Source organism: Meriones unguiculatus (genome assembly GCF_030254825.1).
Source record: "Meriones unguiculatus strain TT.TT164.6M chromosome 13 unlocalized genomic scaffold, Bangor_MerUng_6.1 Chr13_unordered_Scaffold_33, whole genome shotgun sequence".
NCBI classification, from domain to species: domain Eukaryota; kingdom Metazoa; phylum Chordata; class Mammalia; order Rodentia; family Muridae; genus Meriones; species Meriones unguiculatus.
This window is the reverse complement of record NW_026843645.1, coordinates 4,755,480-4,783,266: the sequence shown is the minus strand read 5'-3', so window position 1 is coordinate 4,783,266 and position 27,787 is coordinate 4,755,480. Positions and strand designations below refer to the sequence as shown.

The 27,787-nt window shown below is 38.8% G+C and overlaps 2 protein-coding genes and 1 pseudogene across 2 annotated transcripts in view; 1 reads left to right on the top strand and 2 right to left on the bottom strand.

Moving 5' to 3' along the window:
* Positions 1-27,284, top strand: part of LOC132650824 (zinc finger protein 431-like) — a gene marked incomplete at its 3' end in the record, with an annotated part of 190,178 nt that extends 162,894 nt beyond the window's left edge. The window contains exon 3 of the mRNA XM_060376138.1: positions 26,924-27,284. Within this exon, the coding sequence (XP_060232121.1) occupies positions 26,924-27,284 (361 nt within the window). The remainder of the gene's footprint in view (positions 1-26,923) is intronic.
* LOC132650793 (zinc finger protein 120-like) overlaps positions 1-27,787 on the bottom strand; it is a 1,051,774-nt gene that overhangs the window by 713,280 nt on the left and 310,707 nt on the right. The gene's annotated exons all lie outside the window — the stretch shown is intronic.
* On the bottom strand, positions 24,528-26,141 carry LOC132650743 (single-stranded DNA-binding protein, mitochondrial-like; annotated as a pseudogene).

Below are 27,787 nucleotides of genomic sequence, written 5' to 3'. Positions count from 1 at the left end.
CTCAACCATGTTTGTAGCTGCTTTATTTGTAATAGCCAGAGCTGGAAACAACCCAGATGCCCCTCAGTTGAGGAATAGTTACAGAAATTGTGGTACATTTACACAAGGGAATACTACTCAGCATTTAAAAATAAGAAAATCATGAAATTGGCAGGCAAATGGTGGGATCTAGAAAAGATCATTCTGAGTGAGGTATCCCAGGAGCATAAAGACACACAGGGTATATACTCACTCATAAGTGCCTATTAGACTTATCATACAGGATAAACAAACTAAAATCTATACACCCTAAGAAACTAATCACTAAAACAAACATTTTTGATCTGTTTTTCATCATAGCTTTGGAGGAAGTAAATTATTTACCATGTTCACTTATAATGTAATGGAGGAGGTCACCAATTGTGGTTTGTGTTCTATATTTTGAAACATTGGTGTAGGTATTGAAGTTTGCTGTATGTGTATCAAATCCAATCACAGAAGCTTATTAGGTCTTTCTGATATTCTTTCTGTGGCTGTTGTTGATCTAATGCATTTCTATTTTGTGATAGGTATTTTTCTCCTGAAAAGTATAGAATGGAATTCCCATCATCTATATAATCCATTGCTTATTAATATTAGGTAGAGTGTGATCATGCTTTTCAATGAAGGGTCTCTGAGAAAGTGTGCTGATTTTTTTTCATTTTCACAAATTCCTCTAAGATGTTTGTTTTCAAGCCTGATTTGGATGTCAGTAATTAGGCAAAGCTACATTTGAAATCTTGATTATCATGTGTCAGCCATCTGAGTACATCTCCAAGGGTGGAAGATGTTCCCCAATGTGTTCTATTTTTACCAACATTAATGTTAAAATGCTTAATAGTGTGTATGAATGTATGACTGTATATATATATGGAATGGATATATATATATATATATATATATATGTACAGTTTGAAGTTCCATTCTTCTTCATGTTCCCATTAGTTACTATATGGCACCTAATGTTGAAGTACTGCCTTCTGAATGAATTAGCTAGAGGTGCTAAATAATGTAACAGCAATTATATTTATTTCAAAAAAGGATGTTGTGGTGTGTAATGTTATTATGGGTTCTTAGGCCATGACAGATGTGTGAAGACCTGGTGACAGCTTTGTGGGGCTTATTTTGGTCATTGTTATATGATGTTCAAAGTCATGTTGCCAGTTTTGCTTACCACAGACATTCTCCACTGATTTCATTGATACTCAAATAACCTTAAATGAAATATTACATCAGTAAAATATTGTCTTCTATCCAGATTATAAACTTATTGTTATATAAGGATGGAAGAACATGAAATAATTTGAAAAATAAATGCTATTTCCAAATTAAAATTATATAATCCTTTTGTGTTTTGGAATATGTTTGTTCACTCTTAGGAGTAAAGACTTGCTCATGACACTGTCTCAGATCTATAAGTGAATGTCAGAGAACTGTCTCAGTGGGAATAGTTGGTTGTTTCTGAGCCTGATAATTTGAACTCAATTTCTGGGTAGCCCATATTACTCCTATAGATTTTTCTAATATTTCTATACTTGGGCATTTGTATATACAAATTCACACACCAGCACATACATAAATCATTTTTAAACCTAAATAAGGGCCAGTTTTTTCACTGGTCAAAAGACTCTTTGGGTTTCATGTTGAAAACTCATATATGGGATGTAAAGAGATAGCAAACAGCAATAAGTTGTCCTCTCACTGGCAGATACGTACTCAAACATTTTTCAATGTATGAAATTAAAGCAAAGGAGAAAACTCACCTATTGACAACATCAGAAATGATTTGCAATTGTAAATAAATGTAGATATTGAAGACTTATTACTGTTAATTAAAAGAAAAATGGTAGCTTTGTACATCTTATTTTATCCTTTCATTCCTTGATTCAAGAATAGGTCATTAAAAATATCTTAGCTTGGCTCAGAGGTGCATCCCTGTCATCCTAGACCTGGGAGTCCATGGTAAGCTAATCTTTCTGAGACTGTGGTCAGCTTGGTCAACAAAGTGAGTTCTCTTTTGTATTTGTTCGTTCATTCATTCATTTGTTTGTTTTTTAGACAGAATTTTCTTGTGTAGCCTTGGCTGTCCTAGACTCACTTTGTAGACCTGGCTCAAATTCAGGTCTCTTCTTCCATGAGTGCTGGAATTACTGATATGTGCTACCATGCCCGGCTCCAAATATTGAGTTCTAAATCAGGCATGACTATGTAGAAATATCATGTATTTAAATGATCCCCCAAAATGTACTCTATATCTCAAATTATAGGGTTTCTCCCCTTCAGGTATAGTGCCCAAGGAGCTGGGTCCTGGTACTGTTCCTGGTCCTGGTCTTCAGAGCCTAGCCCTCAGCCCAGCTGTGGCCCCAAAAGTCCGCTGTCAAGTGCTGGCCTTTCTGGGCTTTCTCTCTGGGGCTCAATCTATCCCATTAGACCCCTTGGGAACCAACTACACACCTGGCAACATCTTCTATAGATGGATGCACATGCCCAACTCGCGGGAAACTCTTGACAAAAATAGGCTTCATACCCCTTGTCTCAGCCCGGACCACAGCCCAGGAATTTGGGCCCACTGTGGGCTGATGGGGAGGCCCTATCTCCGAATACATCACTTAAGATAACTAAGCAACACCTTTCTAATAATAATATGAAACCAACAACAATATCGCAAGAGTAAAAAACAGCAATTTAAAAATACACAAAATTAAGGGAACCTTTTCTCTAAGGGGAGCAGGCGCTGGGTGCAGCCCAGCCGGCGATTGTACCAACTATATGTCCACCTCGGGCAGCTAGTACATGGGCTCAGGTGCCCCCAAGTGTGCCACAGTGGAGAGAAACAGTAGCTCATCCACCAAGTGCACAATGGACTGCGCGTCCTCTGATGCTAAAGCCAGAGGTTGCACTGGTTCAGCTTTTGGCAAGATTGGGGGACCCGCAGCCATGGGATCCAGGAGCTCAGTATCCTCTTGGGGCATAGCTCCTGCCCCTGAAGCCGGTCTCAGTGTCTCCTGTATCCCCAAGGACTCCTGCATGTGAAGGCTGCAGTCAAGGACCCAAGGATCTGAACACAGAAGAGGGTGAGCCATCAGCCGGGATAGGGGGACTGCCTGAAGGCACCCAAAAAGGTGTGAGCTCTCCCAAGATGGCGTCTACTTGCCAGGGAAGGCTCAGTCCGCTCTCCTGCCTGCAGGACGGTCAAGCTGACTGGCGTCCAGCTCTACTCTCCTGGCAAGAGCTTCAGGACACATTCCCAGTGAGACCCAGGGATGAAACCAGCTGCAGGTTCTCCAGACACCTCCCCGAGCTCTTCCTCCTCCTGCTCTTCCTCCTCCTCCTTCTCTTCCTTCTCCTCCTCTTCCTCCTCTTCATCTTCTTCCTCCTCCTCCTCCTTGGGCTTCATCCTCCTGACCTTCTGCTCCTCCATTGCCAGAAGGATCTCCCTGGCCTGGCGGTCCAAATCTGCAGTGAGCACATGGATCCTGGCATTGTCCAGCAGCTGCCTCATGATGGTCAGGTCCGGAGCCCCACAGATATCCTGGGGGAATCTCTGTAGCCACTGGGACAGGAACGAGAAGATAACCCTGCGGGCAAGAGCAGGACAGAGGGACTTGGGGTCGGGAGCCTGGCCTTGCTTCTGGGCTACGGGGGTGGAGGACATGGGTGTCCACCAGGGCCCTTCCTCTCCTGTTCCTCCCTCTGCTGCTCAAAACCCAGGAGCCCGGTGGGAGACCTCTGTACTCCACCAGCCGGCGAGGTTGCGGGGCGAGAACCCCAAAGGCGAGGCTTCTGGCCATTATTGGTCCTCCATCCTGGCCATCCCAAATGCTCCTCCCCACTTACCTCCCCCTCCAAACAAGCTCACTCACATCCTTGTTTTTTGGTCCTCCTCACATTCGAGCCTGAAGGATCTATACCTGTGACAGTCCACAGGGATGCCACCCCTAAGGCCCATGTCCCCAACCCACCCATATGTCTAGAGGGAGATATTCAAATCTTCCGAGGAAGGGGTTTGGGGGTGCTGGGGGCTCCATTTATCCCAAACACCACAGATGGGATCCAGAATCCTTTACCCAAAGGATGCTCAGGGCTTGAGAAAGGGTGGTGTGTGACACTCCCTGGGGAAGGTGAATGGCACCTGCTAGAGCCCCACCCCTGCCCCAATCGCCCATGTATGGCTATGTCACTTTAAAGGGCCAGGCCCGGAACCTAGGCTGCTGCGACACAGTCGTCTGGTTCTGTGAGGGCACAGGCCCTAGAAAACAGCAGGAGGAGGTCTGAGGGCTGGATCCCTGGTGGAGCCGCTCGACTGCCTTTTCAGGATCAGGTCCAGAAAACCATTCCAGTGGTCGCAAACTTTGGATAAAGGGCCAGGAATAGTGGTGGGCAAATAGGGGATCATCTGCTCCACGAAGTTCACGCCATCATTCTTGAGAAATGGGGATACCATGCAGGAAGGCTAGCTTCCTTTTGCTCTGAGGAAGGACCACGGCAGGAGGAAGGCTTGAAGTTTGCAAACCCCGAGAGGCACCAACAACCCCTTTCCCTACACTGAAGAGGGAAGCGGGCATGAAACGTGTTCCTCAGTGACCCAACAGGAACATTCGCCCAGGCCGCAACCGCGGTGGATGGGGGCTGGGAGTGGACCAGAAAGCTCCCCCACCACACAGCGGCCCTGATTACCTTGGTCTCACGGTGGGGAACAGGCCAGAAACGTGTCAGTGAGCACACCATATGTCTCCAGCAGCGGCCCAGGCGACCACCGTTGGCTTCCAAGAGACCTAAGCCTTTGGAGGTCTGGAAGCAGAACAACAGACTCCTCTCTCCAGCTCCTCTGGACGAGCTGGTCTGTCCAGGCAGCTGTTGCTGCTGGCGTCTGGTTACCTGGCAACCAGTGTTCCGAGTTCCAACCAGAACAATGCTGAGGGAGCATGGTCACTTCCTGAAGTCACCTGCCCAAGCCTCGCCCTCATGGGCTCTCCCTGGGGGCCACCAGCCCCATCAACAATTCCAGAGAGAAATGATGGAGAAGTTGCCTCCCGTCACCACTAGAGGGCACAGAAGCACATGAGAGGGTGCAAGGATGAAAAGAACAGCAGCAGCATAGAGGGATGGCTATCATCCTTCTTTATTCTTTTATCATCATCATCATCATCATCATCATCATCATTCCTTTCTTCTTCCCTAGTATACTGCAAACAAATTCACCTTCTTTCATTTACCCTACTGAACTAAAATGTTCTCACCTCTCAGCCTTTGAATATGTATGTTCTTTATCCTTTCTGGGGTGTTAGGTACCTCTTGCTTTCCTTTAGGTTTCATAGTGGAATTTACGTGATGTATACATTTCTATGCATGGTCTATGGGTTTGTTTATGGTGGATTACCCCACAAGACTGTAAGCTTATAGAGAAAGAGTAGTGTTTACATCAATCATTTTTGTGTGTTCAGGACTTAGCACAGTATTGGGTACCTAATTCACAGTAACTATCTGTGGAAGGACAATTAACCTTTTAAACAGTAAATTCCTTTAACAAAGTCTTCATAATCTGATAGTAATACAGAATTCCCACCTAAAGGATGGAAGCATGTAGCAATTTATTTGTTAATGCCAGCCATTGTGCCATCTGTAAAAAACATTTCCTGAAGTCTTTTTATGTTGTTCTGTTACTGCTGTTACTAGGACAGCCTCCCCTATGCCTGTTGCCTTCTCTGTGATCTCTTTAATTTATCCCATAACAAGTTACTTCCTTTAAGCTTTAGTGAGGTTTAGCATCTGGCTTTATTATATCCAAAGACTATTTGTTTCTGCCTGTTTTGTACAGAAGGTAGGAATACAACTCAGAGGTAGAACATTTGCCTAACATATAGGAGGTAAGGAAGGAGGAGGAAGCAGAGGAGAAAAAAGGAACAGGAGAAGGGAAACATTGCTTTTCTTTATGCAGATACCCTGCCTTAAATACAGAGGTTAACAGTCTTCCTGTCTCTGACTTCCAAACAAGATAGAAATTCCAGATACAGCAACAGTGATACTTATTTGGTGTTAGTTATTTTAACTTTGTCCCTCTCCTGACATTTACTCTGTACCTGTTTTATATGTGGTTGGTTTTATGTACATGTTCATTTTCTGGGAAGAATCTATATTTTCATTAGGTTTTATGAGATGTCATATTCTCAGAAAGTGTCCGGGGCTTTGCATCCTACCATACTTATCCCTAGGAGACCATATCTGCAAAGGTGATTATGTCCTCTCTGTACATCATTTGATGTTATGATTTCATGATGCATCTTGAACCTTGTTTTCAAGAGAATGTTGTAAACAAGGCTTAAGCTTAACAGGCATGTTACGCCTCATGAAAACATTTTCATCATAAAATGTCCTGTCTGAAAAGAGCATCTGAGATCATTGTAAAATGCACTCTGTTACTTTTATTTTAGTCATTAACATTATTAGTACTATTTACTGTATTTACTGTATTTCATTACTTTGTTAGAGACCCAAATATGATCACTGTGGTGTAAGAGACTGTGTACACACAGCAGCCTCATGTCAGGATGTTGATTTGGGTTTGAGAAAAGACAAGGAAGTTCCAATTTAATAGTTACAGGATTGGGTGACATTCAGCAAGGGTAAGCTTTTTACAAAGTGATTGGCTAGCTAACATAACTAACATAGGGTGAGCTATCTATAGGTCTCAGGAATGTTGGGTAATTTCTGTGCTATGGAATGGTTCTACTACAAGGTTAGTGGGCTGCTCAGAACAAATTCCCCACCCTGAGATAAGATACCTTCCCATTCTTGTGTTCCTTGGGTAGGAAATCTAATGACCTTGTTTCTGGAATTGCTGACCCATGGCCTAGTTCCTGGTGACCTTGGGGTAGAGTCACTAGTCTGGTGACCTTTAGGTGACCTTTTTTAGGCATAGTTCTTGGTGACCTTTGTTGGTGTTCTCTCAATTTTAAATGATCCATTTGGATTTTGTGGGGGTTGTAAATGGTGTGTCCTGTGTCAGAGAGCACTTCAGTATTAAACTGTGATATAGAAGAGTAGAACTGATGATGTAAATGATTTATCATTGCTGAAAAACTGGTGGCATCAATTAGAATTTAGCTGAGGGAAGACTGCCTTTAAAACAATCCACATATAAGTAATATGCTAACCAGGCCTGTTAGAGATTAGGATCCTGGAACATATATGTTTGCTCACCAGGATTATCTAGAAATGTGGCAGGGTGAGGTTTTTTAATTTGTAACTTCCCAACATGTACTTATTAATTTATGATTGTGAGTGAAAACAGACCAGATTGGTGGGTGTTCAGTTTAGGTCAGGTAACTTGATCCAGTGAATATTGAATTTTGAATTAAGAGACTGTCCTATGCCCATGTGTACAATCCTCATTGATACAGTTCTGTCAGTTCAAATTTGAGACACAGGCTATTGGCTAAAGCTGTGCCTGTCAGGTTACAGGTCTCAGCAACTAATATTGTAAACAGGGACAACATTCAACAGTATCTTATTAATGGCTTTGCCTCTACAAGAGAATGGTCTGTGTTTGCAAAGTCAGTATGCCTATATGTTTTATTTTTCAACTCCGAGGTTAAGAGCACTGGATGCTCTTCCAGAGGTCAGGAGTTCAATTCCCACCAACCACATGGTGGCTCACAACATCTATAATGAGATCTGCTGCTCTCTTCTGGTGTGAAAGTGTACATGCATGCAAAACACTGTATACATAATAAATAAATAAGTCAGTTGTTGGTATTATTAAATTTTTTTTGTTGATGCATCACTGCTCTAGTCTCTTGTTAGTTAATATTCTCTGATAATCCCAGTCATTAAGAATTTCATTCCTTTTTCTCTAGTGCTTTGATTTTTGTTTTGTTTAAAGCAATGTCTCCAAAAGATTAGTCTTTCACATGTTATGTAGTTTACACTTTATTTAAACACGGAATGCTACCTCTACTGCTCAGTGCCTAGAACACAATTCTGCAACTCTTTTCAGGTGGGCTCTGACTGGTCAGTGTGAAGTAAAAGAGATCCGTGAATGAGTGTCCACTGACCTCCCTGCGTTCTGTTTGTTTGGAGGTGGGTGATTACAAATAAAAAGGGACCTGTGTAAGAATTGAGATCACTGACCTACTCTGAAGCTGGTGTTGTCACAACACAGAAAGGGAGGGGGAGGAGGGAAGATGGCAATGATAATAGTAATCAATTTTAGATGGTCAGTAAATGTGAAAAGTGTATACTTAGGGCTAGGAGTCAGATACAAAGAGAATCAAGATTATGGATTACTTGCTGAACTTGTTTCTGGAAAGCAAATTTTTACAGTTACACTAGTTCAAACACACAGAAGATCTGGACAAAGTGGGGTGGTAGTGCCTAACAGGAATGCTTTCCCCTCCCCCCATTTGAAAATGCACAACCTGAGAGAAAAGGTGTGAGTAATACTTTGTGTGCCCTAATATATATTCCCTGAAGAATATTGGATCATAAAGCCATTTTCAACTTTTAAAAAGAATTTTTGAGATTATAATGAAATTGTTTCAACCTTCTCATTCCTCTCTACTCTTACGTCTCAAATGCTGGGATGAATAGTTAAGGTGGCTACTTAACAATCAAATACAGATGGCTTTCAGGTTCTCCCAGCATCCCTCAGTCCTTACCTGTTACAAGGTATGGGTTTCAAACACAAATTTCTAGGCCAGGAGTTGAGCTGCCCTCCTCACAGCTGTCCTTCCTTATGTATTCTAACCGTTTTGGTTACCTGGTCTTTTTCATTTATCATTTATCCTCCTGGGCCTTTGTTCTGGCTCTCCACTTCCCTCTCTCCTCTCGTCTCACGTAGCTCAGGGTCATGTCAAATTTAGACCATCCCAGATTTCCCTGTGATTGACTATGTTCTCTCGTCTATCTATAATAAACTTTCTACTCCAATATTCCTAGGTACAGCCATATCCTTTTTGTTTCATTTCTCATTTTTATTGAGCTCCCATTAACTACTCCTTGCTTTCAAATTCATGGCCATTTGTTTCTTTAATGGTCGTTACTGTTTAGCTTTGACTTAAGTTTGGCTGAAGGACTTCCCAACTATGAGGGGGAGATGACTGCACTGGACATTGATCGTGTAATGGAATGTGCAACATAAATGACCTGTATCTTGGAAGATGAGCAGGTGCCCTGGGAAAGTGGAAGATTGTATTTTAAAACATTTCCAAGATGAGGATGTTGCAGGATATTTGATCCCAGTGTGATCCCTTAGATTGTGAACTGTAAAAACCTGTGCTTTGTTTGGTGTGGTTGAGCCCTAACAAAAACCTTAATAACAAGAACTTTCTATTTATTCTAAACAGGTGATTATGGTATTGTTACATCAACCCTAGAACATACCTTTAATTCAAAAGCTCTCTGTGCACAGGATTAAATAATATTAATCCTACGTCAAGAGGCAAAGCAAGAAACCAGCTGACAGGGATTAAAGAGTAAGTGGAACTTTCGGCTGAAATGTATTTAAGACAGAGTGTAAAAGTGGAAGGAGTTTTATCTTGGTAGATTTTGGGCTTTTTTAGCTTTGAGCTAGAAAGCCTTTGGCCTTGGGTTCCTTTGGCCTATCACCCTTGAGCTGTCATCTGAACTGGTGAGATTTTTTGGCATTTTCCTCTTGGAGGTGAGGTGAGTAGCAGGGTCAGGTGGGTGCTTTCTCTGCCTCTCTGCGCTAGCAAGTTTTAAAATCGAATAATTGGGATTTTCGTTCTTTTATAACAACATGAGGGTTCTGTGTGTCCATAGGGATTAGGGCAAAGCTAGAATGCCTCTACTATCTGCATCATTTGATCTTTGATCCACTGGTAGAGGAGCTATGACTGTCCTGACTCAGCTCTATTGTTCAAACTGATAAGGGTCTCTGGGCAGTCCTAGCAGTCAGGAGCAACAGTGGGAGGTAGCTTATGGGTTTGTTCTGGGATTTTTCTCTGATGCAGCTGTAGAGGGCTGTGAGTGAGATCAGAGGCCATGTCATGGTGAGTGTGGGGCCATTGTCCCTAGGCCAGGAAAAGCAGGCTGCTGAGCTATCACAGCCTGATCTGCTTTAACCGAGATGGGCTGTGGTTCAGACTATGGTTCCGTTGTTTTCCATGTGGTGACTTCAGCAGAGATCTTTGTCCTCTGACCCTTCTTGAGTGTTAACTGTCCAAGGAGGAGGGGACCCTGTGGCTTGGGCAGTAGAAAGTTGTGGTGCTTGTAGAATCACTATCTAGTGTGCACACCCAGGCATTGCTTTTGCTGTGCATTAATTAGATAGATTGGAAAACTGAAAGTCTCATTTCTAGAAATGCCTCATGTTATATTCCACACATGGTTTTGTGTAGCAAATTTTACAAATAGTTTTGAAACTGGTAAAAAAGAAGTGGTGGTGGTCATCATTGAGCAATAATTGCTTACTTTTTTTTTTAATTTATTTTTTACCTTTCAACTACCACCGGGCACAATGGAGTGATTCAAGGGAATTCAATTCCTGGGTTCAAATGGATTTTCTGAGATGCAAAATTTTGTCAGTGTCAGGTGTGCCTGGGTTTAGGTAAGTGGGAAGGGAAGATTCCACATCTTGTGACATAATCCATGCAGCAAGAAACAGATATTAAATTATTCTTCAATATTGTTTTGTGTGTGAGTGTTGGTGAGGGCAGGGCTATGCTTGAACCCACAAGGGAACATGAGGGACTGCAAGCCATAGCCCATCTTTATTATGGTCTCCATTTTCCAAGAGACTTCCCGAGAAAAAGGATTCTCTGGAAAGGAGATTAGTAGTAGCAGGAGGGTCATAAATATAGCAGTTTAAAGGTATCACTTTGAGTTTGTCTTGTAGGAGTTGTGAAATCTGTGTTTATTTAATTTGTATTAAATTAAAAAAAATCAAAGGTACCTCTGATCCAGTGCACATTTTTCATGTTAGAGTTTCCTTAGGCCTTTTCATGTAAACTTGGCTATATTTTAGGCTTATGTTTTTGGCTTTTTCTCTTATCCCCTCACTCTTTCACAAAATCTGTGCATTCTTGACTGTTGATGTTTGTGCTAAGTATAGAAGTCACATCATGCCAGAAGATTATGAGATTAGTGGCAATAGAATTGTCACTTATTTTTCTGTTTTCCTCTGTTTTTTACCAGGTGGCTTTTCTGATATGAGATAGAGATTTTGTGTTGTCCTTTAACAAGCATAGAACGACAATTTGCACTTATGTCTGTAGAAGGCAGAGGAGACTACATGAAGGTGGGTGATACCACTTGGCCAGTTTACTCCTTTTCTTTGGGCATAATCTTTTGGTGATCTGTCCTTTTTCTTTAGAAGTTTCATGTTTCCAGTGGACTCCATATTCTTTATTTGGATGTTTTTATTCTCCTGAAATTATTATATCAAAACCCTGCCCCATACCTAATTCTGGGGTGAGGATAGTTCCTTTTCAGGCAGTTATATCTTTTATAGGGCAAAATGGTTTTTGGAAATAGAAAAAGTATAATCTCTCAATCTAAGTTACAAAAATCTTTGAAAGTTTACAAATATACCTTCAACTCTATTTATTTCTAGATAACAAAGGACATTTACTTTGATTTTCACCCTGTCTTTTACAAGTAGCTTTTAAGTGGAATCAATGTAAATCCTATGTGCCTGCCTCTGCCTCCCACGTGGTATGTAAAAGGCATGTGCCTCCCAAATGCTGGGATTAGGGCTATGCTATAAACCACCAACACCCTGTCATTGTAACTCCTGAATTTAGAAAACAACTAATTAATAGATAACTGCTTGTCTCTGCTGGGATTAAAGGCACTGTCTATCACCACACTGATCAAATATGTTATATTCACTCCAAATTATTCCAACTCAAACAAGTTTATACCTTTGAATTTACTTAAAACATTTTAAACCTCTTAACTGTTTTTAATATGAAACAACAAAAGTATCCTTTTTTATTTAAAAAGAAAACACTAGTCTTTATAAGTTTGTGTGGACTCAAGGACCAAGTTGTCTGAGGAATAGTTACCCCTGCTTATTCAGGAGATCTCTACTATTCAAATCTAATTATTATCAATTTTGATAGGATCCACCATTCTATTCCTGTGGAAGCATTCAGTTTTACCAGTGAAGACACAGTTTCTCACTATCTACTCCTTTTAGTTATGTTTACTTTTTTTTTTTTTTTGTTCTACAGTATTTAGGTGTGCTGTTAAGTTGCTAGGAATAGATCTTTCTGATTTTTTTCTGAATGTACTTAATGCTATAAACTGTCTTCTGGTCAACACTTCTATTGTGTAGTATGAGTTTTGATATGTTATGTATTCATTTCAAGAACTTATTGCAAGTTTCTTATATCTTTTGAGACTTCCACTGTTCAAGTATATCATCAATTTTGGAGAACAGTATATGAGTTGCTTAGAAGAGGGAATACAATCTTTTGTGCTTCGGTGCATGTTCTGTAAACATCATTTGGGTATATTTAGTTTTTTGATCTTAATTATCTGGATCATTTCTCTGTTCAGTTTGGTCAGAAGGACCTGTCCATTGGTGAGAGTGATATATTGAAGTCTTCCCCTACTGGTTTATGAGGGCTAGGATGTGATGCAAGCTGCAGAAGGGTTTCTTTTATAACTTGGGTGCTCTTATGTTTGGGGCATAGATGTAAAGTATTGAAATGTTATATTGCTGGATGTTTTTTTTTTAATATGCCATGTCCTTTGCCATCTTTTTATTAGTTGTTTTTGAAGTCTGTTTTGTTAGATATTAAAATTGCTATACAAAATTGATACTATTGTCCATTCATTTGGAATATCTTTTCCAACCCTTTACCTTGAGATAATGTCTATCTCAAGGTAAAGCTGTGTTTGATGTATTTAGAAGGATAGATTCTGTTTTATCATACATTTTGTGAGCCTGTGTCTTTTTATTGGTGAATTTGGGTCAAGGGTATTAAGAGATATGAATGAACAGTGATTGTTAATCTTGGTATTTTGGTGGTGGAGGTGGTGGTGGTTTTAGCATCTTGTGTGGGGCTGTATTTATAGATACATATTGTGTAAATTTGACCTTAACATGCAACATCTTATTTTCTCCATTTGCTGATTGAAAGGTTCTGGGCATAGTTAGTAATATTTCTTGGCTTCTGTAGCATTTTAGAGTCAGAAGCACACTGTCTATGTCCTTCAATTTCTAGCATCTTAATGAGAATACAGGATTAATTCCAATAGATCTGCCTTTATTTGTTTCTTGGTTGGTTTTTGTTTGTCTGTTTGATTGGTTAGTGTGGTCCATTCGATTTTTTTTTCTGTTACAGCTTTTTATATTTTTTCTTTGTTCTATATATTTAGCATTTTGATTATTCTCTGGAAAGAGGACTTTTTTTATAGTCCAGTGTCTTTGGTATTTTTGTATGCTTCTTGTGCCTTGATAGACATCTTCTTCTTTAGATTAAGAATTTTTTTGTATGATTTTGTTGAAAATATCTTCTAGACCCTTGATCTCATCCTTCTTCTGCTAATCTGATTATCAGCACGTTTTTTCTTTTCATAATGTCTCAGAGTTCCTGGATGTTTTGTGATAGGGAGCTTTTGGATTTAACATTTTTCTTTGATACATGTATCTATTTCATCTTTTTTTTGTTTTTTTTTTGTTGTTGTTGTTGTTGTATATTTTCAGACAAAATTGCTTTTTGTAGCCTTTGCTGTCCTGGAATCACTTTGTAGACCAGGTTGGCCTCAAACTCACAACAGTCCAGCTGTCTCTGCATCCCTGACTTCTGCTGTTAAAGGAATGTATAAACACACATGTCTTCAATTTCTTCTATTTTGTATTCAATGCATAAATTTATCTCCTTGATCTCTGTTTTCTGTGCGAACCTTTCCTCTGTATTTTCTTGCCGTAGTCTTTAATTTTTTCATTTCCAGGATTCCTTAAGTTTCTGCATTTAAAAATTAATTTTCTTTGGTTTTTTGAGCCTAGAATTCTCTGTGTAGCATATGCTGACCTTGCCTTGCTTTGTAGACCAGGGTAGCCGCAAAGACACAGAGATATCTCTGCCTCTACCTGCCAAAGTGCTGGGGTCACAGGTGTGATCAACATGGCCAGCTTGTTTTTGCTTTCTTTATTGATTATATTTCCATATTTCCAGAATGTGTTTCATTCTGTCATTCTCCATTCAGCAGAGGCCTGGAGCTCAGCTTCCAGATGAAGAACAGTGGTTCCATTTCTCTCAGGGGCAGCTAGAACACTTTAGGCAACACCCATGTTCACTAGGCCAGGGTGTGTAAGAATTTTCTATTGACTGTTACAGATAGCTTGTTCTTTTAGAATGAAATCACCAGTGGTAGTGGAAATTCTGGTATTCCAGAGCCTATGGCAATACCAAAGTGTTACCATTCTTGGATACACTGCTGTGCCTTGCTCTAAGGACTTTCACCTCCGAGGTTCAAGTAAAAGTCCATGCCTTATTGGCTTGCAGCCAATACATAGGCCTAGTGAAACACAGACCCAGTGAGGCCTAGGCACAGTGGGCCAGTGAGCAGGCCCAGAGGGGGATAAATGATGAATCTCAGAGGCCATGATGGAAGGCTGATGGTATCAGGTGGCATCTAACCTGCCAGCATGCCTGCACCCCCAGCATGTTTGTTTGCGGTCAGAATTTATAAACCTTGGCCAGAGGGACAAATTTCCAGGGTGAATGTTTGGTTTTCTGTGTCTAAGTATCAAGGATCCTTGGCTTAAATATTGGGCCATGATGCCTCATTTTCCATGCAATAGCATGGTCCTATTGCAAGAAGGAGGACACAGTACTTAATTATCCTATATGTGTGGGGAAATCTCAGCACAGTTGAAAGTCACTGCTGAAGACTAAAATCCTTAGCAGGGTAATGCATTTCTAGGAATTCCCAAATACTTGTTGGAGCAATTTCCTTATCAGGAAAGGGTTTGGCTAATAATCTGCCCTGAGGTCTATGTGAGGCTCTTTATAAAACCTGGGGTCATACAGATCCTGAGGTGAATTTTTAGGCTCTTCACTGAGAAAACAGAGTTCACTATCATAAACCAAGTGTAAATAACTGGCTATCCAGAGATGTCAGAGTTCACCCTAATCCAGAAAAGCCTCACATCCCTCAAATGTTTGTTGTTTCATGGCTTTATTTAAGGAATTTATTGGTTTCCTCCAATTGTTTGATTATGATTTTCCTGGATTTCTTTATGGAATTTATACATACCACATACCACAGCACATCCTGAATATATAAACATAACTGAAAGCACAAGAAAAAGATCTTAAAACAAAATAGATGAAGATGATATTGGTTGTTAAAGCAATTAAGGCAAAAAAGATGTTTAAGCGTATAATACAAACTCAGAGACAGATGTGGTACTGTGTCCTTACCATCTTACCAATTGGCAGAAGGATTGTGAGTTCAAGGCCAACCTAGGCTCCATAGCAAACTCACTTTTTCTTTAAAATTCTGCTTTCTTCCACTTGGCTTGAGAAATTTACATTTTCTTACACTGATGCAGACATATATCCAGTCATAGAAAATAATATGGTTTCCAAGTGATTTTAACAGATATCTTTTGCTTTATCAAAATAATATGAGATAATTTTAGTAGTCAAAATCATTTATCTTATATTGAAACATTTGTATGCTTTAATGGAATCTTCAATTGGAATAGCCCTCCACCTCCAATACATATTTTATTGTTGCCAAAGGAAATAATTAGATTGCACAAATTGAGTAATGGCCAGTGATTTCTTTGATTTTGATTTTATCTATAATCCTATTTTATTTGCTTATAGGACTATATTATTTTTATAGTCCTATCTTTGTGTTTGCTTTTGACAGGAGTTCTATGTATATTGTGTGATTTGATTAGTTATAATCTAACTATATTGTTTTTTTGAAAGTCATAGACCTTCACATATTTTCCCTTCTGAAAATTTATTATATTATGCTATAATTCCTTTAGTTTTTGTTGATTTGGAGACTTGATATAGAGAAGCAGTTTTACTTTTCTCTTCTTGATCTTAAAGGCTTGCCTCTCCTCATTTCTTGGTATATCTATGTTTTCAAGTTGTTGCAATCATCAATGTCTCGGTTTTTGCTTTTTAAGTGACTGATAGAATTAACACATTGTTTTTAGGCTTTTAAAACTTTCTCCTATATTGTTGTCTCTTTGTCCTTATTAGCTTCAGTGGTCAACATTTCCAAGCCTGCAGTCATCTGAGGGGCCTCAATAAATGGCATGCCCTCATCAGAGAAGTTGTTTGCTATATCTGTGAGAGATTGTGTTGATAGATGATTGATGTGGGAAGGCTCTTCCACTGAGAGATACAATATCCCTAAGCAAGTGGGCCTGGGCTACATAAGATAACTACCTGAGCATGAGACAGTGATGAAGCAAGAGACCAACCTAGGAAACATTTGCCCATGGCTTTTGCCTTAATTTCCTTCAAGCTTGACTTTCTATGCTAAGCTCCCAAAGTGATGGACTGTGATCTGACAGTACCAAACTAAACGTGTAAACGCATTCATGACCTGAGATGCTTTTAGTTAAGGGATTTAGTCACAACAACAAAGAAGCACATTAGAACAAAAAGTTATATGCAAAGAGTGATTTTACTGCTGGACAGAATCTTGGAATGTTCTCTTTTTAAGGAGTGCGGAAAACATCAGGATTTACGATGGCAAATGCATTACAAAGCTGTACGCAGAGATTCATCAGCTGTTCTGGTAGGACCTAGAAGATCAGAGTATTGAGAGTAATGCAGACAGAGGATGTCCATGTCATAAGGTTCGGTGGACAATAGACTCTACAGAAAATCAAGCTAGAGGTCATTTGTGTGATATTTTAGCTGCCAGTCATACTAATTCATTCTGCCCATGCCTTGAAATTGAGTGAGGAAGAATTAAAAATTGATGAACAGGATTTCTTAGATGGAATATTGAATCTGTTGAATGGTTAATATTAGAGAGACATTCAGGACCACAGTGAAAGAAAGAGACAAGTGGAACAGAAATTAGTGTAAAGCCTTTGTAGAGAAAAACAGTACTAGATAGTTTCAGATGGCAGTCACATGATGAAAGAGGCAGAATTTTTTCAAGGAGATTATCACCATCAAAGAAGAAGTCCTAGTTCTGGATTTGAAGCCTAAAATGATATTCATAGAGTAAATGCCTTTCTGCTAATTCTTCTGTTAATGGAAGGAGGACTCAAAGTGATTCCTAGTGCCAGGAATGAACTTCATATAAAGCCTGCTCCAAACGGTCCAAGAGTGACACCGTCCATCCCAATTTTGAATCCAAATTGACAGGCTCACCCATGTTGTGCTTTTTTTGGAAACAAGAAAGATGTAAAATTTAACGTAATAGATTCTTTGTGGTTTCTATTCAGCACTGCGCCAGCCTTCTGTGTTTGGCAGAGTCAGATCACCAGTGAAGATACTGTAAAGGTTCATTGCATGACACCATGAGGGGTGAAGCCTGAGTTGCATCTTGACACTACAAGATGTTGATATCCCTAAGTTATGAGATACCTGTCATGGAGTGCTGCCTATAGGGAGTGGAAGTAACCAATCTGAGAGATGTATGAGACGTTGCATAGATAGGACCCTCTAAGCCTTTTGAAACAGCAACAGGATTTGCTGTTTTCCTTGCTGGTCTTCTTTCCTTGGTACAGTCTTCTCTCACTGTGTATACATTCCTCTCTACTGGAATGGGAAGGGGTATTCTGTGTATCTATGTTGGAATGATGTAACTTGCTTCTGATGTGGCAGTCAAGAGATTTTCTTATATGTCAGAAGAGACTTTGGACATTTAAACAGTGTATGAGTTATTGCCAAATTTTAGGATCACTGAAGTTAGACTACTTTTTCATCATGGGATGGTCATAAGCCAATAGTGAATTTGGTCAGAAATTATTTGATCGAATCAAAAAAGCTCCCAGAGAAGATGATGTTTCTCATTTTGACATTGAATGAAAAATTTTCTGTCCTGAAAATCAGTATGTACACCAGGTAGGTTTTGCACTTACAGGTCTAACTCCAGTTGAGTTTGGGGTAAAATTTAGGCTAACATGCCTGGCATCAATAACATCATCATTAGCTGCTGAGTCTGGAATGTAGGGTTTTGGATTTTTTATTTTGTTTTGTTTTGTCTGTGTAAGCATAGGTTTTTGTGGCTATCTTCATCCACATCTTGCATTTGTAATTGCCAGAGAGTATATTTAATTTTTTAGGGGCATGTATTCATGACATTAACACTGAGCTTCCTGAGTCATTGAATTGCAGGAGTGTGACATTCTTCCAACCTGTTGTGTTTTTTTTAACTTTATTCATTCATTTTATTCACATTTTTATTTAACTTTTATTAATTACACTTAATTCATTTTTTATCTCCCCATAAGCCCCTACCTCCTCCCCTCCCGGTCCCACCCTCCACCCTCCTTTCTGCATGCATGCCCTTCCCCATGTCCACTGATTGGGGAGGTCCTCCTCTCCTTCTTTCTGATCTTAGTCTATCAGTTCTCATCAGAAGTGGCTGCATTGTGAGGGTTCTAGGTTATCTCCATGAATAGTCCTTGGTTGGAGTATGAGTCTCTGGGAAGTTCCCTGTGTTCAAATTTTCTTGTGTTGCTCTCCTTGTGGAGTTCCTGTCTTCTCCAGCTCTTACTATTTCCCACTTCTTACCTAAAATTCCATTCACTGTGCCCATCAGTTGGCCATCAGGCTCAGCATCGGCTTTCACAGTCTGCATGGCAGAGGCTTTCAGAGGCCCTCTGTGGCAGGTTCCAAGGTTGTTTCCTGTTTTCTTCTTCTGGCTTTTAGAGGCCCTCTGTAGCAGGTTCCTAGGTTGTTTCCTGTTTCCTGATAAGCTAGGTTTAGATAGAAGGGGAGTAAGTAGTTCCTTCCCTATCAGATTAGGGAAAGGGCATAGGAAAAAAGAAAGAATGTGGGTGGGACTGGGAATAGATGACAGAGGGGTCTACAGTGGGTATACAAAGTGAATAAATTGTAATAAATAAAATTTAAAAGTAATTTAACATCTCAATTGTAGCCTCCTCTCTTGTCTCTTCCTCACCTCATCCTCCATTCCTCTTTCCCGCGTATCCCATTTCATCAGATAGGGGGAGCCCTCCACTCCTACCAGCTGATCCAAACTTATCAAATCTCACTAGGACTGTCTACACCTTCTTCCTTTGTGGTGTACCAATGCCTCCTCCACCATGAGGAAGTGATCAAAGAGCAGGCAACAGAGTCCAGGTCAAAGCCAGCCCCTGCTCCCCTTACTATGGATCCCACATGGAGACTGAGCTGCCTATCAGCTACATCTGAGCAGGGGTATGGGTCCTCTTCATGAACGGTCTTTGGTGCATGCATCAATCTCTGCATGTCCCCACAGTCCCAGATTTGTTGACCTTGTTGGTCTTCTTATGGAGCTTCTGTCAGCTCTGAGTCTTTCTATCCCCCCACTCTTTCCTATGACTCCCTGTGCTCTGCCCAAAGTTTGGTTGTGAGTATTAGCATCTGCTTTATCCCCTACTGGGTTGAGTCTTTCAGAGGACATGTATGTTAGGCTCTCATCCTGTTCCCTCTTTTCAGTCATGTCTGATATCGATTCTATTTGCACTTTTGAATGAGAATTGAGCATCCTCCATAGGGTCCTCCATTTTATTTATCTTCTTTAGGTCTGTGGATTGTAGTATGTTTGTCCTGTATTATGGCTATTATCCACTTATAAATGAGTATATACCATGCATGTCTTTCTGGTTCTGGGATACCTTACTCAGGATGATCTTTCCTAGTTCCATCCATTTCCCTGAAAATTTCACGATTTCCCTGTTTTTAATACATGACTAGCATTCCACTGTGTAAATATACCACAATTTTTGTAACTGTTGTTCCATTGAGAGACATGTAGGTTGTTTCCAGATTCTGGATGTTATGAATATAGATGCTGTGAACATAATTGAGCAAATGTATTTGTTGAATGGTGGAGCATCTTTTGGAAATATGCCCAGGAATAATATAACTGAGACTTGAAGTAGCACTATTTCCAATTGTCTGAGAAAGCATCAGAATGATTTCTAATGTGGTTGTATAAGTTTGCACTCTCACCAGCAATGGAGGAGTGTTTCCCTTTCTCCACATCCTCATTAGCATGTGCTGTCTCTTCAGGTTTTGATCTTAGTCATTCTGATGGACTATCAAAGTCATTTTGATTTGCATTTCCATGAGGACTATTGATATTTGGCATTTATTTAAATGTTTTTCCACCATCTGATATACCTCTGTGAGGAATTCTCTGTTTATTTCTGTACCCAGTTTTAAAATGGTTTGTTGGAGTTTAATTTCTTGAGCTCTTTATATATCTTGTTACTAGCCCTCTATGCTGTATATAGATAGGGTTGGTGAGGATCTTTTCCCAGGCTGTGGGCTGTTGATTTGTTCTATTGACAGAATTTTTTGATTCATAGAAAGTTTTAGTTTCAGGAGATCTATTTATTAATTGTTGATCTTAGAGCCAGTACTCTTGGTGTTCTGTTCAGGAAGTTATCTTTATGTCAATGTGATCCAGGTGTTTTTCCCACTTTTTCTTCTAACTGATTTAGCGTGTCTGGTTTTATGTTGGAAGTCTTTGATCACCTTGGACTTTAGTTTAGTGTGGGATGGTAAATATGGATTTATGTTCATTTTTCTACATGTAGACTTCCAGTTATACCAGCACCATTTGCTGAAGATGTTGCCATTTTTTCATTGCATGGTTTTGGCTTCTTTGTCAAAAATCAAGTGTCCATAGGTTTGTGGGTTTATTTATAAGCCTTTGCTTCAATTCCATTGATTCACCAGTCTGTTTCTGTAATAGTACCATGCTGTTTTTATTACTGTTGCTTTATAGAATAGTTTGAGATAAGGGATGGAGAAACCTCCTGAAGATCTGTTTTTGTACAGGATTGTTTTAGCTATTCTGGTGTTTTCTGTTTGTTTGTTTGTTTGTTTGTTTGTTTTGTTTTCACATGAAGCTGAGAATTATTCTTTCAAGGTCTGTAAGGAATTGTGTTGATATTTTGATGGGGATATCATTGAATCTGTAGATTGTTTTTGGTAACATGGCAATTTTTATTATGTTGATCCTACTGATCCATTTACATGAGAGATCTTTCTATCTTTTGTTATCTTCAATTTCTTTTGTCAGAGGCTTGACAGTTTTTTGTTTTTTTCATATGGGTTTTTCACTTGCTTGGTTAGGGTAACACCAAGATACTTTATGTTTTGTTTGTTTGTTTGTTTGTTTTTCTGGCTATTGTGAGGGGTGTTGTTTCCTGAATTCTTTCTCAGGCAGTTTGTCTTTTGTACACAGGAGTGCTACTGATTTTTTGTTATCTTTGTATCCAGCCACTTCGCTGAAGTGTTTTTCAATTGTAGGCGTTCCCTGGTAGAACTTTTGGGGACAGTTATGTATACTGTCATTTCATCTATGAATAGTGATACTTTGACTTCTTCCTTTCAATTTGTACACCCTTAAACTCCTTTAGTTGTCTTATTGCTCTAGATAGGACTTCAGATACTATATTGAAGATATTTGGAGAGAGTAGGTAGCCTTGCCTTGTCCCTGAGTTCAGTGGAATTGATTTAACTCTCTTTCCATTTAGTTTGATGTTAGCTATAGGATTGCTGTGTATTGCCTTCACTGTTTTTAGGTATGTGCCTTTTACCCTCGGTCTCTTCGAGACTTTAAAGAAGAATAAGTGTTGGATATTGTAAAATACTTTTGCAGCATCTAAGGAAATGATTGTGTGGTTGTTTTTTTTCAATTTATTGATATGATGGATTACATTGATGGATTCCATGTTATTTAACGACCGCTGCATGCATGGGATGGAGCCTACTTGGTGATGGTGGATGATATCTTTAAAATGTTCTTGGATTTGGTTTGTATTTTATTTGAGTATTTTAAGAGGGATTGGTCTGAAGTTCTCTTTCTTTTTTGGGTTTTTGGTTCTTTGAGGATTTATCAAGGTGCCTTCAGTCTTACAAAAGGTGTTTGGTTATGATGCTTCCATTTATATTATATAAAATAGTTTGAAGAATATTTCTATTCTCTCTTCTTTGAAGCTCTGATAGAATTCTGCTCTGAAATCATTTGTCCCTTGGTTGGGAGTCTTTTGATGTTTGCTTCTATTCACTGAGGGGATGTAAGACTATTAAATTTCTTTACCTGATTTTGATTCAACTTTGGTAAGTGGAATCAATAAAAAAATTGTATATTTCATTTTGATTTTCAAATTTTGTGGCATATAGGCTTTTGACATAAGAGCTAATGGTTCTTTGGATTTTCTCAGTGTCTGTTATCTCTCTCTTTTTATCAGACTTGGTTGATTTGGATAGTGTCTCTCTGCCATTTTCTTAGTTTGGCTAAGAATTTGTCTGTTTTTTTATTTTCTCAAAGAAATAGCTCCTGGTTTTGTTGATTATTTGAATTGTTCTCTTTGTATATCAGCCCTGAGTTTGGTTATCTAGTAGTCTGCTCCTGTTGGGTGTGTCTGCTTCTTTTTCATAGAGTATTCAGATGTGCCATTAAGTTGCTTGTATGGGAAGTCTCCAATAGCTTATGAAGGTACTTAGTGCTATTAAATCTCTTCTTAAGACTGCTTTCATTGCATCTCATAAGTTTGGGTATGATGTGCCTTCATTTTCATTGAACTATAGGAAGTTCTTTATTTCTTCCCTGACCCAGATTTCATTGAGTAGGGAGTTGTTCAGTTTCCACGTATGTGTAGGCTTTTTGCTATTTCTGTTATTGTCAAGATCCACCTTTAGTCCATCATGGTATGATAGGATGCAAGATATTACTTCAATCTTGTATCTGTTGAGGCCTGGTTTGTGACTACTGTATGGTCATTTTTAGAGAAGGGTCCGTAAGGTGCTGAAAAGAAGATATATTCTTTTCTGTTTGGGTGAACATTTCTCTAGATATCTGGCAGGTCCATTTAATTCATGGCATCCATTAGTGTCATTATATCTCATTTTAGGTTCTGTTTCACTGCTCTGTCACTTGATGATATTGAGTTGTTGTGGTCTCTCACTATTAATGTGTGGAGACTGAAATGTTCTTTGAACTTAATTAATGTTTCTTTTACAAATGTGGGTACTCTTGAATTTGAGGCATAGTTGCCCAGAATTGAGACACCATCTTGGTGGAATTTTCCTTTTTTTGAGTTTGAAGTATCCTTCCTCATCCCTTTCAATTAATTTTGGTTGAATGTTTGTTTTATTAGATATTAGAATTGCTATTCCTGCTTGTTTCTTGTGTCCATTTGCTTGAAAACCACATTCCTGCTTCAACATCCCAGGAACTTTTTCCAGGGATTAGCTCAGTGATCTGAGGTTGGAACCAATTTTCCCTCACCGTTGGGTTTCCTTTCACCTGGTAAACACAGTCAGTGGTGTTTTGTGGCCTACTGTTCCAACTGTTGGTCACTGTGCATTCTCTGCTACCCTGCTGATCAGACACAGTGTGCAATCAACTCTGCCATCTGGGATCTGTTTTTTTTAATTTTTACTGAATATGAGTATTTTGCTTGTATGCATGACTATGCACCTCTTGTGTCCCTGCTCCTCATAGTCAGAAGATCACCTCAGAACTCATGAACCTAGAACAATGGATAGTAGTGGGATTCATGTAAACACTGACAATTGATCCCAATTATTTGCAAAAGCAGCAAGAATTCTTCACTGCTGAGCCATCTCTCCCACCTTATGTTGCTTATTTATGACCAGAATTTACATTGCTAATATTTTTCTCTTTCAATTTTTACCTGTTTAAACATGCTTTCCCTTTTAGTAAGATCTTATTAATGTTACAGTTTAAGCTGTGGCACTGCTGGTTTCTGGAAGATTAATACAGAATTGAGTTGAATGTATAATTCTTTGTAGGAGCTTCAGTAAAGACCTCTGAGTTTTTTCTACCTATTATATTTGTTTGATTGACATTTAGGGAAGACTCTGACTTACAATATAGGTCTGGATGTCCTGAAACGCTTTGCATAGATCATGCTGGCATCCAACTCAATGAAATTCACCTGCCTCTGCCTCCTGAGTGATGGAATTAGAGGCATAACTGAATATACCCAGCTTGTTCATCATTTTTGTAGTTAATAAATGTTCATAAATTTCTCTGATATGTACTCAGTACTGTTCATTGTTCATTTCTCTCTGTGTCTCTGTCTCTATCTTTCTCTTTCTATTTCACTCTCTTCTCTCTGTTTGTCTTTGTCCACATTAATTGGCATGTCTATTCCAAGGCTATATCCTATTCAAAAAGTTCAGATATGACAGTTATTCAATTTTCTTCTGAGAATGATTATTGATAACATTAGCAATTCTTTTTTTAATATAAAAGCTTTAATCTTTATTCTTGAACTATAGACTATACATGATTTGGAAAGGAGAATATATAAAACAATTATCAAAAAAGAATAATGTGGTCTATATCTTTTCTTTTTTCTGGTCATTCACAAATATGATCTTATCAGCTATGATTGTTGTTGTTTGACACCTCACATTATTTTTATTCATGTATTTACTGTAGTCCACTTTCCCTTCCACAAATATATGAATCTCCCTTTTCACATATTGATATGCCACTTCCCTGAAGCATGGTAAAAAGATGATATTCAGTGCCATGTTGTGTTTTGACTGAGGTTATCCATTTATTCTGTGTCCCCTGATTACCACATCTCATTTGTTGCTAGATAAAATATTGTGATTCCTTTTCCTTCCACCTGTCTCATGACAGAGTCCTGACTGACTTGATCAAGGAACTGACCAGGATTCATAGATCGCTCAAGAACCCAACTGCTCACTACTTTAGATTCCTGTCTTACAAAGTGATGAAACTCCTGTAACACAGTTCTTCAAAGCACACCTTTGGTTTTTCTTACAATCTAACCTTTAGGCTTTTTCTTCTCCCCTCCTTCACCCAATGCACAGCACCCAACTGTCTAACATTAGCACTTCTGTGTCAGAAAATATATGGAAGAAGCACTAGAATTATATGGTTATATTTCCAAAGAAGTATAAATTTATATTGTTGCCAATGTTTCTGTTGTACAATTGTATATTGTACAATTATATTTTAGAATTCAGTGACATTCAATGATGTGCATGTGAAATTCAGCCAAGAAGAGTGGGCTTTGCTGGAATCTTCCCAGAAGCAACTCTACAAAGATGTGATGCTAGAGACATGCAAAAACCTCACTGAAATAGGTAAGACTGTGAATTTTCTTTCACTTTTAAAATAAGGAGACAACTCTTACTTTGTTGTTGATCCTCTTCTGCAATTCCAATTGAGAATGAGGAGGAATGAGGTGATTTAATCAGGCATAGTACTAAGGGTCACAGAATGTAGTGATTTAAGTTTTTCCTTAATAATAATATGATATTTCCAATAATATATATTTCTGGTACTATATTTTAGGTTACAAATGGGAACACCATAATATTGAAGAACATTTTCAAAGTTCTACAAGTAACAGAAGGTAAATTTATATGCATGCTGATACAGACACGAGTGTTAAGAAATTTTAATGTGTCCTGGAAGTGTTTGTTTTTATTTTTGTTTTTGTTTGTTGGCTGCTTTTTATTTTTTGTTTTTGGAAGAATTTTTTTTTGTAGCCGTGGCTTGTCTTAGACTTGCTTGGTGGAACAGCCTGACCTTGAAATCACACATATCTGCCTGTTTCTGCCTCCACGAATGCAGGGATTAAAGGCATGTACCATACCTGGCTGTGTCCTGGAGGTTTTGAAGAAAAGCAACAGTGTAAAAACAGCACTGCTTTAAGTGTGCTGATGATCATTAAATTCCCACAATTCCATTTACCTTAATGTCAGGTATCTGATTTGTGTTTGCAAGGCATTCCCTAAGATAGAAGAAAATTAAATAATGTTGTAACAGAAAATACCATTTAAATCATATAGACATTACAACTACTGAGTTGAACTGCCAATCTGTTTAGTCTCATTTTATCTACTCAGATATTGTAAGAGGTATACATATTGAATAGGTGATCAGTATGTGTCCAAAACTTCCTAATAACAACCACTGTTACTCATATTCATGCAGTAACATTGGAAAGTTTAGTGAAAGGAGCAGCTTATGAGAGTCAAGAATATTGTTGTGGAGAAACCTTAATCCCTATATGACATGTCTATGATGAACAAAAAACAAACTGTGTTAATTCAATGAGGGAATCCTTTATTATTCTTGTAATTTAAATAGGTATAGCATATGTCACAATGTTTGTAAGGCACATGAGTAGAGGGATATTGAAAGAAGCAGTGTAGCTGTCTTTCTCCAAGAACAATTACTTTTGTAGTAGTCCCCACTTTGAGTAGAATTTCTGAATGCAATAAATGGTTACTGTTAATTGGTTTTGCAACTTAAATGAGAATTCATCAGCAAACTAATACTGCCGAAAATACCTATGAATACTAGGAATTTGGAACTTCTTCTGCTTCTCTTGTCTCACTTTACAAAGGAAGTGTCATTCATACAGTAAAAATAATGCGAATGGGATTGCTGTGGTAAATCTCTGTATTCTTACAATAATCTCTCTCTCTATAAATATAAAAAATACTCTTATAGAAAAATGATGCTATGAAAGTGAACCATGGAACAAATGCTCTTACCATCACAGGGATCTTTGAAAATACCCATAATGAAGGGAAAAATCATTAATGTAAATAACATGATAAAACTTTAAAATTTGATTCTCCTTTACCATTTTTATGAAATTATGACCAAATTATGAAATTAATTAATAAAGATAAATATATTTATTAGTGTAAAGCACTGACTGTGGTAAATCTTTCACATGTGGTAATTATCTCTGCAGGCATGCAAGCAGTTGTACTGGAGAGAAACCTACTAAATGCACTCTATGTGGTAAAGCTTTCTCCAATACCACTGATCTCATACGGCATAAAGGAACACACACTGGAGAGAAGCTTTACAAATGTAATCAATGTGGTAAAGTCTTTGCACAAAAGAGTCATCTCATAAGCCATAGAAGAACACATACTGGAGAGAAACCTTATGAATGTAACGAGTGTGGTAAAGCCTTTACACGAAACAGTACTCTCTTAAGCCATAAAAGAACACACACTGGAGAGAAACCTTATGAATGTAACCAGTGTGGTAAAGCCTTTGCAGAAAACACTCATCTCTTAATCCATAAAAGAACACACACTGGAGAGAAACCTTATGAATGTAACCAGTGCAGTACAGCCTTTGCACAAAAAAGTCATCTCATAAGCCATAAGAGAACACATATTAGGAAGAAACCTTATGAATATGCCCAATATGATAAAGCCTTTGCACAGCCGAGTAGTATCCACAAACAAGAAAAGACACACAGTGGAGAGAAGCCTGGTGAGGGTAATTAGTGTGATAAAGCCTTTGTATGTAATATTCATCTCCTAAGACAACAACACATTGTGGAGGGAAACCATATAAATATAACTATGTGGCAAAGCCTTTGCACATAACTTCTAATAAATCAAAAAACACATACTGGAAAGAAGCTGTATGACTGTAACCAATGTGAATAAACTTTTGCACTTCAGAATAATCTCCACACTCATGAAAGAAATCCTAATGGACAGAAAGCCTGTGAGTGTTTTTAACATGGTGAAACCATTCCACATTTGTATAATCTTCATCATCATGAAAGGATTCATAATGGAGGAAAAACTTACGA